Here is an 11,635-nt window from a genome sequence, read left to right on the forward strand (position 1 = left end):
CATCCTGCTTTCTGGGCCAATCATATGAGAGTTCCCAGAGTTGCCAAAACAGCATTTGGTATTTTATGTTGGAACAATGTAGCTGCCAAATTCAAGATGATTGAGCCACAGAAAGTTGTTTATTTTGAAGGATACCGAAGCTTATTAATACCGCTACAGAAATCAACACCTACAACATCTCATTGAAAGACTGTCCATGAATAACTGCGTCTTTTCCCTTTTGGGTTAATAAAGTATTTTTAAGCTGAATTTTGAATTGAATTAGTTATTAAGTCTGGGTTACTTGTCATGCCAGCTTCCATGTTTAAATGCTGCTCTTTTGCAAACAATACCAAGTGCTGCACTCTTATGAGCAACCATGGGAATTTTTATCACAGATGAAAAATTAGGATAATTTTGATTCACTTTACAGTAAATTGCAGTTATATATTTGTATATAGCATAATTACACATCATCTCAATGCACTTTACTGAGACAATGTCTTATAACTCCTTTAAAACAATTAGATTTACCTGTGGCGATCTCTACACTCTACGTGGACTAAATGGCATATAAAACTTTATTTGCAGGCTTGTTTGGCAGTCACAAGTCCACGTTTCATGTCTTTGTCTTTCGTTTTAAGATTATTCAATTAATATTCAAAATTAAATGATCAAAAAAGTGAGTTTATATCCACTCAAAGATGTGAAAACTGGATCGGATCTTTAAAACATAATTAGGCAGACATATACCCATACCGACAGTTTTTTTTTGTTTTAATAGGCAGTGGGATCTCTCTTCTATCACAGGAAAACAAGTGATGTTGACACAGAGGTAATGTAAGGCAAGACGCAGACAACTAAAGATGCTACAAATGCATTTTTCTTTAAAAGCCTTATTTGTGATGAACGTGCGAGTCGACAGCTGTCTGATATGATCAGGGCAGCGCCGCTTGCTTCCCTCAATGTTTTGCCATGAAACAGCCATTTTTTAAAGAACATTGAGGAAAAAAGCTCTCTAGCTCGATGAGAATTGCTACAGCGGGGATGCAGTTAGCAAAGAAAAGAAAATCATAAAACCTTAACTGGCACTAAATTCTTTGTAACAGCACATTTAAAGACATCCCTTGTATTTTGAAATTTTTGCTCTTAAAAAAAATAAGTATCAAAAATAAGGAGTATAATTTGAGGCTAGTTCATAGGTTTGTTGATGTAAAAACAATTTAGAGTGTCTGTTCCATGCACATGTCTAACATCTCTCTTGATTACTTCAAAGTGCTGTGAACCACCCCAAAGCTGATTTTATGGCTTGAACCTTAATAGTAAAAGCCCAAGTTCTTTGTTTGGTTTGCATTTCACAAGTTCATTAAAACATCCTGGTTTAGTTTATACAGTAGTCTGTTGCTCTTTTACTTAAAGTTAAGTTCAGAATACTCAATTTTTGGAAACGGATTACCCAAATGTTTTTGAGTAATGAAGTTAGAATATGGCTGCTCATTGACACAGTTGTTACCACTGCTGCCTTGCAGCAAGAAGGTTCCGGGTTCAATCCCGGCCTGGGAATTGAATTCTTTCTGCATGGAGTTTGCATGTTCTTCCTGAGCATGCTTGGGTTCTCTCTGGGTACTCAGGCTTCCCCCAACAGTCCAAAAACATGACTGTTAGGTTAAATAGCTTTTTCTTCTAAATTCTCTTTGGTGTGAGCGTGAATGGTTGTTTGTCGCCCTGCGAAAGACTGGCGACCTGTCCAGGGTGTACCCCGCCTCTTGCCCGTAGACAGCTGGTAATAGGCAGCAGCACCCCTCATGACCCCAGCTGGGATAAAGCGTGACAGAAAATAGATGGATGAAGTTACAATATTTCAGTTTGAAGTACTTATACTTTATACAGCATTGAAATCATGATGCAAGACATGCGAGTACTTCAAACTAAATATTCTGAATAACTTGCTCAATCTCTTTCCACAAAAGTTTTTTCAGTATTCAGAACTGTTTGGGTTTACAGTGAAGGGGTTAGCTTGTGTAATTCAATTGACCAAATGTATTCCCCTGAATGACTGTTGCCATGATGGAAAATAGTTTCAGGATGATTATGCCCTCCTTTAAACTGTGAAATCTAGCTATGAGGTGCAGGATATACCATCATTTACTTTACGATGTACACCTAGTTTGAAGGTTTGTCTGGTATATTGTTAAACCTCACAGCACACTGGATGGATTCCTAACATATCTAGTTTGTGTTACATGTCCAGGAGTCTTGCCAATCAAGGACAATTAAGCAAATGAGAAACTGCCAAAGGGCTTGCTCACAAGACGTCTACACATTAAAATGCAAAAACTGTATAAAATGTAATCGACGTCAGCAGCCTGCAGTTTCAAATGTATGTGCAGCAATACAAAAAAGGGGCTTACCAAGAGCTAAATACAGTACAATAGATGCTGTTTTACAGCATATCAAACAAACATCCAAGTATTGCTGAGGGGCTAAGAATTTGCTGCCGCTAAGGTAACATGACTGAAGACGTGATGCCACACAGACTTGCACACTACGCAGGACAAGTATGGTAACTGCACACAAATTTAAATGACTGAATTTAAGAAAAAACAATCTTGCAACATCCTCATCATAGAGCATTTTATTAAAAATCTGTTAGATTTTAACATATTCAAACAATTACCCTTTAACTTTTTCCATTACTTTATTCATTTCAGATTCAAAACTGTACTCTTTGGGATAATTATTCCCTCATCATTAGCTTTACACATTGTACCCTATTGAACACAACAGTAAAATCTCAAGACCCTATAATAAATTTAAACGTGTGGATTTGATTTTTAAGCAGATTTCTGTTTGATTAGTTTTAAAAGCTCCAGCTGAGACATGAAAACCTGACAGGATGAATGTTCCACTAAATAGTATTTTGTCTGGAGCTGATAACTTGATTGGTAAATCAAATTCTACCTATTGAAGCAGAGACCAAAAAAATATTTTTTCATAACTTGGTGACTAGTCCACATGATATCTTGATTTCTAAATTATCCATATACTTTTTGCCATCTGCATGCCTGTACATCTTCTGCCATCTTAGCTTCATCTACTTTAGCCTTTGTGAATAATAAATCCCCAAAAATATAATAGTTTTACCAGCCCCTACACATTCCCAACAGGTGAAGTTGACAGTTTTAATACAGAACTTTTTTTTTTTAAATCAATGATACGCATTTTCTTGCAAATATATAACCTTAATAAAAGCATTTAAACTGCAACAATAACACAGTACAGTATATTTCTTGATTATATTAATTTCTTTGTCATGCATTCACAATGAGGCAGTTCAATACACTAAGTGCACACATTATGAATCATAATGGTTCATTTGTACATTTTTGGAAGTATCGTCAACAAGCAAAAACAATATCAGAACAAAACATTTCCAACTTGCTACACACAAAGTTGCAGAGCCCAACAGAACTGTTAAGTGGTATAAAAAAAGAAAGAAACCCCCTTTTTTTTTTACAGTACAAAAATTGGCACAGTATTCTTTAATCAGCGTTGCAGTGTCGTTTAGGCTGTTTGCGTTTAACAGGCCCTCCATTTGTCGGCCTACGAGCAGAAAACCCTGCAGGAAAGACAGAAAAGGAGAGAAACAAACCAACGCAGAGAAAGAGAGACACAAAAACAAAGATGTAACAGTCATTACTCATCCAGTGAGCAGGGGCTTTGATGGCCAAATGTGAAATTCAAGTGACAATCCACACAGGAACCATCGTCTGTGATGCATTATGTTGGTACTTAATGAGCTAGAGTGGCTATGTGGCGCCCTTGTTTAGCTCTCATGGCAAGGGTGTATGAAGAGTAAAATCTTGAACATGTACAAAAAAACGTAAAAAAAAAAAACAGAAATTGAACAGGGCCATCCGCATTCACTCTAATCCTGCTGGTTTAAAGGCCTCCCTCCACACGTTTCTATGGTTACCCACTCTGTTTTCATCTGAATGTTGGGGTGACAACACGCTGCTGCCAAACAACTCCAGGATGCAGATCGAAATTGTCTTGAACTAATAGCAAATGATAATCTCATTGAGATCTATCTCATTGGATTTATGCTTTACAATCCATACTAACCTGCTGTTCTGTCAAAAATTCAACAAGGGAAATGTTCAAAAAACAAAAAAATGTATTCTAACATTTAATTAGATGATTACTCTCTGATACACTATGTAGCACTTTTGCCTTATGCTACGTTCACACGGGATGCACTTCTACTGCTTAATTTTTTTATGCTTACACATTAAGGTCAGAGTCACGTCAAGGGCATATTTGACGCTCCTGAAGCATGTCCATTAAAGTATGTCCAGATGCGTCTGATGCTCCTGTGTTCAACGGCAAAGAGCGACTTTTCTATATTAGCTGGAATCGGTGGGTAAAAAGTACTTTTAATATGTTTTTAAGTGAGAAAGTCCACCTCAAAACGTCGTCTGTCCCTGACATACCGGCTGTGCAGCGTCATTGGGAATCTCCAGCGGGAGCTGCGGGGATTCAGCTAATGTTCATGGGGTTGTGAATAAGATGTTAAGGTTTTTCAACTGCAGGCACCAGAATAATATCAGCCAACATATTTTGCTGGAAGGTATCGACCTTAAAGTTAATTTAGCCATTAATAAACTGTTACAGGGGAGTGCTCTGCATCAGCAGAGCTGTGTCTGTCTCCCTCCCAAATCAGCTTCTCTGATTGGTTGATGTGGCACGTCGAGCAGTAAAAGTTAAATTTTTCTAACTCCAGCATCTGCTGTTTGTGAAGCGCATCACGCACTTTAGATGCTCAGAAGCCCATGAGGCGCTGCTTCAGTTTCATCAAGTTGCACTGCTCCTGCAACTCTAGAAGCGCTGCAGGACCTTTTGAAGCGCCTTGATGCGCATAGACTATTGACTTAGCATTTAAACCAGCTGCTTTTATCGAGTTAGTCGTGAACATAGCATTAAAAGGTTGAAGGACCTGGGTTAGATTCCTGACCCAAGGGTCCTTCTGCATGGAGTTTTCATGGTCTTCCTGACCATACGGGGTTTGCTCCGGGTACTTCGGCTTCCTCTCACAATCCAAAAACATGACCCTTAGGTTTACTGACAAATCTAAATGAACTATTAACTAAATGTTAACTATTGGTCTGCATATCTGTATATAAAAGGGTGTGGATTTGTAAGTGGAACACAATGAATATTGATACGAATACTGTAAATATGGTGATGCAGTCAAACGATTTTGTTAACTTAAGGTTATCATGAATAATATACATGAAAACAACCAAAAAAATCTAATACTGAATCAACAGGAAAAATTTTATTTATATGGGATGTATTTTTGTGTTTAATTTACGGCATGATATTTTAAAACTACATTTCTTTTAAAGTCAGCAGGTTCCTTACATGACTAAGTGACAGCACTCAGGGGCACTAAATTAATTGTTTTAGTCAATCAGACCAGCAGTCATTGAAACCGTTAGATATAAAATAGCAATGAAAACTAAGTAGCAATTGTGACAAAATGGCACAAACAATAACATGGCTGGAATTAAAATATTTATCTCAAAAAACTTCAATCTTCAGCTTTGGGGGAAAAGTTTCAAATCCAGTTTTCATTTTCTAGTGACTGAAATAGTTGTACCAAAACACTATGTGCACAACTAAAAGACATCATAGCTTCAATCACAGATTTGACTTGTTTATTTAGAAATCTAAATAAATATTCCCATTTAATATTTAATTCTGAACTGAACGTACTCATCTGAGTCCTTTTTGTTCTCCTCAATGAAGGCGATGGACTCTGACCGAAGCCGATTTGTGACCTCATAGGTGCGCAGAGTGACACCAAAGATGTCTTCGTGGTACCGGTTCTCATCCTAACAGACAACATAGCAAAGATTATAAAAAATAAACAAACGTAGGGAAAATAAAAGCATTTAAACAGCAACTGACTTCACTGAACAAAATGCAACCTACATGTATATATAATATTTCATTTATTTTAAAAGAAATTGTACCAAAAGGACTGGATTTAGAAACCATTTTGTGTTTGCCCTTTAGTTACGTTATTCTAAAGAATAATTTTTACTTAGTTACATTTTTCTACTGCAGCCCTGCTTTCTCTAAAGAAAAAAAGGAATAATTGCTTATTGTGGATCCCAACAACCAGAACAGAAGAAACAACCTTGTAAAAGCTTATTACCCTGCAGAGGGTTGCTTCTTACCCGAAGCTTGCTGATGTAGAAACCAGCATCTTCTATGCTCATTTGACCCTCATGTTTGATGATTTGCTGGACGGTCTTCAGAACGTCTCCAGCCATCGTTACATCTCCACACACGTAGATGTGCCCACCTTCCTTTCTCAGGCACTGGTAAACAGTTTCTGACAGATGCTCGCGTAATACATCTTGTACATATTTCTGGAACAGTTAGGAGAAAACATTGATGGAAAAATCTGCGATAATCTGAGAATTACGAAGGACAAATAGTAGATGTTTGGTAAAACTAACAAGATGAAATCCTTCAACCATGGTTTACATAAAAAAAATTAATAATCAGATGACTAAAATCAAGATTTTATCAAATGATCAAAGTCAACGACAAATGTTCTGCACCAAGTCCTTTGGTGGTTTTACCTTTGGTTTGCCAGGCTCTCTGGAATAAGCAGCATAAAGCTCTTTGAACACTTCTCTGTTCTTGGCCTGGAGAGTCTCTTCTTTGTAGATGTGATCAATCTCAGACTGTCGGCAACCAAACACCAGGATCATGGGGCACGACTTAATCCCTTAAAAGCAAGAGTTAGATTGCTGCTAAACATTGGACTTTGTACATGGTACAATGCAGATATTTTATCAGAAATAACTTGCTTTTAATGCAATACTGAAAATTGTATTTTACAATAGTATCTATTCAGTCTCTTTAGCAGGAGATTATAGAGAGCTTTTCCAAAATTACTGATACCAGTAAATTTTTTTTCTTCTGTGATCCCCCTCTGTAATTTCTCCACCTAAATATACTCCCCACAGCCATGAAGGCTTACTTTATTTGTTGTTATCGTTTTATTGATTTTATTATTTTATGTTGTTGACTCAACCTGCCAATCTTACTAAAAATGTAAATTAACTGTAAATCAAAATCTGTGTAACAAAAAATGTATACTTTCATTAATATGCATTGTCCCTTTTTAAATAAACTCAAACTCTGGTAAAAACAAAAACCTACCGTTTTGCTCAAGGTCATACTGTCTCTGCTGCCAAAAGCTTCTGAATGGTGCAATGCCTGTTCCCGGGCCCACAAGGATACAAGGTGCTTTGTTGTCTTTGGGAAGTTGGAATGATGGTGCGCTAAAATGTCAGAAAGGATAGAAATGAAAGGTGGTATTGCACAAAGTGAAAGTCATCACAAGTGGAGATTAACAGTCCTTAGCAATAATATACACAAATTTTTACACTTTTAGAGAACTTAAAACCTAATGCTTTTGCTTCTAAATCTGTTATACTGAACTGATAACATCTCCCATTGGTGTCATTAAATAGTGCTCTATTTAGGAATAGACAAAAGATGAACTACAGTGTAAACCCCCACCCTGCAAATTAGATTATATCAAATTTATTTTGCACTCTGGCTGTTATATTTCATTAGAGCTTGTGCAGGCAGATAGCAATTTTAGGTGTGAATTTGCAGGTAGAACAAGCAGAGGAATAAAACCACAGGCTACAACATTGTTGCTCTTCCTTTCCCGTCAACCTTGGAGTATTACATGTATAAAAAGACAGATGATGTGCTGGATAATCATAATGGTGTACATGGGCACCGGCCACCTCTTTGGGAAATGAAAGTTGTTTCTGTCAGCCTACTGTCCATAAAAATGAGCCACTAGTGCTGTAAACCTAAAACAAACCCATAACTGTTTTATTAATTGGATGCACTTTGACTACATGGCTGTGCTTAAATGCACCAAGTAAAAAACATCTGGAATAGATGGCAAAGAACAGGTATCAAACACCATGCAACGGTAACTAATATGTGTTGCTTGTGTAACCTTTATCGATGGCTCAACTCAGTCTATTAAGGTATCGCAATTGTTTAAGGAAGCCCTTAGGAAGTCAAATATCTTCAAGTCCCGTCTTCTAACACCGACAATAAGCAGTCATAGGGTTATCCTTTGACAATTTATGAACTTTGATTTAAAGCCATGGAGAAGCAGAAATTCAAGAGGCAACGCCCATGATAAGATTAAACATTCCACTGAAAGTTGACAGGTTTTGCTCTACAAAGAGCCAAGATATATAAACCCTGACTCTGCTGAGCATTAATGACCAGTGCTATCAAATTAATTTGACCTAATCTTGTAAATTATGTGGTTAAATTCAATGTAGTGTGCACCTAAAACTATGTTTTCTATAACTCTATAACTGTCCATGTCAACAGGTTTCAGCACATTACAGTAACTAATAATTTTCCTTGTAAAAACAGCATAAACCAAGCTGTATATCAGGGCTGCATAAATGAAGATCATCATTAAAAACATTTATGGTCAGGAAAAGCTAGGCTGCATAATGTTAGCTAACTTTGTGTCATGCTTACTTTTATTGTTCATGTGAAAATATGTTTAAAAAATAAGTTTATTTTAAAATCTTAAGATAGGATACCTTTTGGAGCACTTTTGTCAACTGCACTTTTATCATTATTATTATTATTATTATTGCAAGCATCATGGGATGAAAAAGCAAAACTTGAACTGTTCCTAATGCTGACCCTTCCAGTGCACCAACATATACATGTATTTCTATTCTGTTTTTGATGGTTAGTATGTCCTGTTTATAGAAGCACTCCGGTATGAAAGGCTGAGCTTTTACAAATTCGTTCTCAATTCCCAGAATATTGCTAGAGCAACCATTTCTAGAAAACAAAACTAACATTATATGAAGATCCAACACTAGATTGAGTTCTTATTGTAAATAAGTTAAAAAATGTCAACACTTGAGATGTAACAATGGATTTGATATGAAATTTGGGTAAATTAAATTCCATACCATGTCCTAAAAACTAAAACCTCATACCTAGCTAAATTTTATTGATACTATCAAACACCATAAACCGATAAAAAAGATTAGAATAATGTACACCAGCTGGGGAACGGGAGGAAATGTGGCTAAAGTTCCACCAGAATTTTTATTTTTTTTCCAACGTACAGAAAGTGGCAAGGATTTTGTGATAAGGTTTTACAAAGTTCATTTTTGATCATCACCTTCGGACAAAACATGGCACCATCTCTCCTTTCTCTATCCTGTTCAGCCATGATGAACATACTCCATGATGGAGAGGTCCTTGCCCACCTGAAAAAGATGATCACCAAGCAATCAGTTTACCTTTTCCCTCTACAACCTGCTCCCACTCATTTTAAGTGCCCAAACTAACAGGAAAAAAACGGCCCCAACACGCCTACAAGGCCGAAGCTTTCTCTTATTTTCACTTACTGAAGAAAAAAAAATCCCTGCAATACAGGGATTAGTCATACAATCATAGCAATCCATTAACATATACCATGTGCATTTAAACAAACTATTTCATCTTTAGCCGTTTGCAACAATTTGCAATTATGGATGCTGATACTGAAAAAGCCAGCTAATAAAGGTAAAATGTAAACATTTCTGACAATTGAAAGGAACTTAAGCCCAGGGACCTAAACTATCCCTTTATGTCTAGTCAATAGGAAGAAAAAAAACATAACCAAAAAGCAGCTTTATAATATTAGGAGGGACAAACCTTCAACCTTAAATAAAGCTTTAAGTTACTGGTAGATTCTCACCTCTGGTACGATAAGAGACCACAGCCACTGTGAGGTGAATCTCTCCTGGATACAGGTCAGGAGAGGAGCTGATGGAGTAATAGCGGGGTTGCAGCAGAGGAAGCTGAGTGAGCAGCAGAGTTGAGGGCATCTGGATGGAAGGGAACTCCTCCAGCACCTCCACTAGTGTAGGGTTGTTGTACCACTTCCATTCCTCATATTCCTGCAAACCCTGCATTGTCAAAAAGGGAAAAATAAGCTGCGTTAAAAACCTTTTAGAAGAAAGTCTTTTTTAAAGTCTTTTATACAGTATGCAGTATGTCCGTGCAAACAGTAAAACATTAAGACCAAATGAAATATTTATTCTTTTTGCAGTTTTTAATCTTATCCCTCAAAATCATCTTTTTTTTTTTTTTTTTTTTACAAGAACCCCTTACCACAAAGAGCATTACAATTTTTATCACTTTGGCTTTGCCACCTTGAAAAAATACAGAGCTTTGCCTTTTTGTGAAGCAACATTATTTCAAGCATTCCACAGGTTCAGTCATGTTTTAAGAATAGGTAGACAGGCAAGTAATCAGTCATAACATAGCGACTGTAAGAGCTCTTTGATACTCAATGAGACTAAAAACAAAGAAGTATCTGCAGTGCCGACTGTACTGTGCCATTTTATTTTCCAAATTTAGAAGGCCTTCATCTTTTCCTCTCACTTTAGTGACAGTGATTCTACACATGAGTCACTGCTTGGCCTCCTCCAGCCTTTTTCACACAACAAAAATGGAGGGCGACTTGTGGGAGGCACCATAATGGGGGAAGGACTTCTGGGTTACAGCAATCAGCAGCTCTAATTTCGCTCCTGGTAACTCCTGCTGTACACATTTTCAACGGTGCAAAGTGCATCAAATCCGCTTTCAGACATTGAAAACAATCTCCCATATTTTAGCAAACATAATGAGGGGGTTAGTTACTGTTGCGGCTTAAGCACATGGTGAATGTTAAAGAGCTATGAATTGAAGAGGTAGGAAAAATCTAAAATGTTAATGCCACAATTTTACATGTGTTTAGGTGGTTAAAGATAAGAATACCTTTAAAAAGTCAGTTCAAATGCTGGGAAATGGTATTTCTGTAATGAATTCCATGAGGAAAGTAATCGAGTGTCATCTAAATTTACCTTACTGAGGATTTCTAGTTTTCTTTTCTGTTTGTCATTGGTTGCCAGAGCAGCAAACTGCTGGAGCAGCACAGGGGTCGGTGGAGTAGTAATGTCCAGAAAGCACTGAAAAGCTTGGAAGATGGTGCAGGGAGGAATACGAGTCTCATTTGTCCAATTACTTATGACGCCTGCCAAAAAAACACAAAGAATTATAAAGTTGGTTACCTCAGATCATACACCAAAACACATTTGGTAATTATTCCTGTAAAAGTAAATGAGAATAAATGAGAAAGTGGCAGGATTTAACAACATTATTGTTGTTTGTCTTTTGTGTTTTTGAGCTGCAGTATCTTGCAGAAAAATTCACCCCTCTTCAACATTTTCATATTTGGTTACATTATAACCGGAAAATATTTGATTGGGATTTTATGTGACTGACCAACAAAACGCACAAAAAACCCCCCAAAAAAACATGCATTGTGTTAAAACTAAGATTACATTGAAATGAGAGCAATTAACTTCAATCCGTCTGAATCATTGTACTAAATGAACTTCATATACTTGACTTCTGCTTGTTAAAGGAATAGTACACCCAAAACATGAGCCTTAATTTTCTACTCACCCCCATGCTGAACAACACTCTGGAGTACTTTTTTGATATCTCAAATGCATCTGGAGATCTGGGAGGCTTC

The 11,635-nt window shown here is 36.9% G+C and overlaps 1 protein-coding gene across 1 annotated transcript in view; it reads right to left on the reverse strand.

The window, feature by feature from the left end:
* Positions 1-2,614: 2,614 nt before the first annotated feature.
* The window catches only part of nos1 (nitric oxide synthase 1), a 56,394-nt gene continuing 47,373 nt past the window's right edge, over positions 2,615-11,635 (reverse strand). The window contains exons 22-29 of the mRNA XM_015378863.1: positions 10,962-11,168; positions 9,812-10,022; positions 9,251-9,338; positions 7,222-7,343; positions 6,636-6,784; positions 6,225-6,419; positions 5,758-5,876; positions 2,615-3,598 (exon numbers count right to left, since the gene is read on the reverse strand). Of these exons, the coding sequence (XP_015234349.1) occupies positions 3,583-3,598; positions 5,758-5,876; positions 6,225-6,419; positions 6,636-6,784; positions 7,222-7,343; positions 9,251-9,338; positions 9,812-10,022; positions 10,962-11,168 (1,107 nt within the window). The 3' untranslated portion in view covers positions 2,615-3,582. The remainder of the gene's footprint in view (positions 3,599-5,757; positions 5,877-6,224; positions 6,420-6,635; positions 6,785-7,221; positions 7,344-9,250; positions 9,339-9,811; positions 10,023-10,961; positions 11,169-11,635) is intronic.

This window comes from Cyprinodon variegatus, unplaced genomic scaffold, assembly GCF_000732505.1.
Source record: "Cyprinodon variegatus isolate N-32 unplaced genomic scaffold, C_variegatus-1.0 Scaffold180, whole genome shotgun sequence".
NCBI lineage: Eukaryota > Metazoa > Chordata > Actinopteri > Cyprinodontiformes > Cyprinodontidae > Cyprinodon > Cyprinodon variegatus.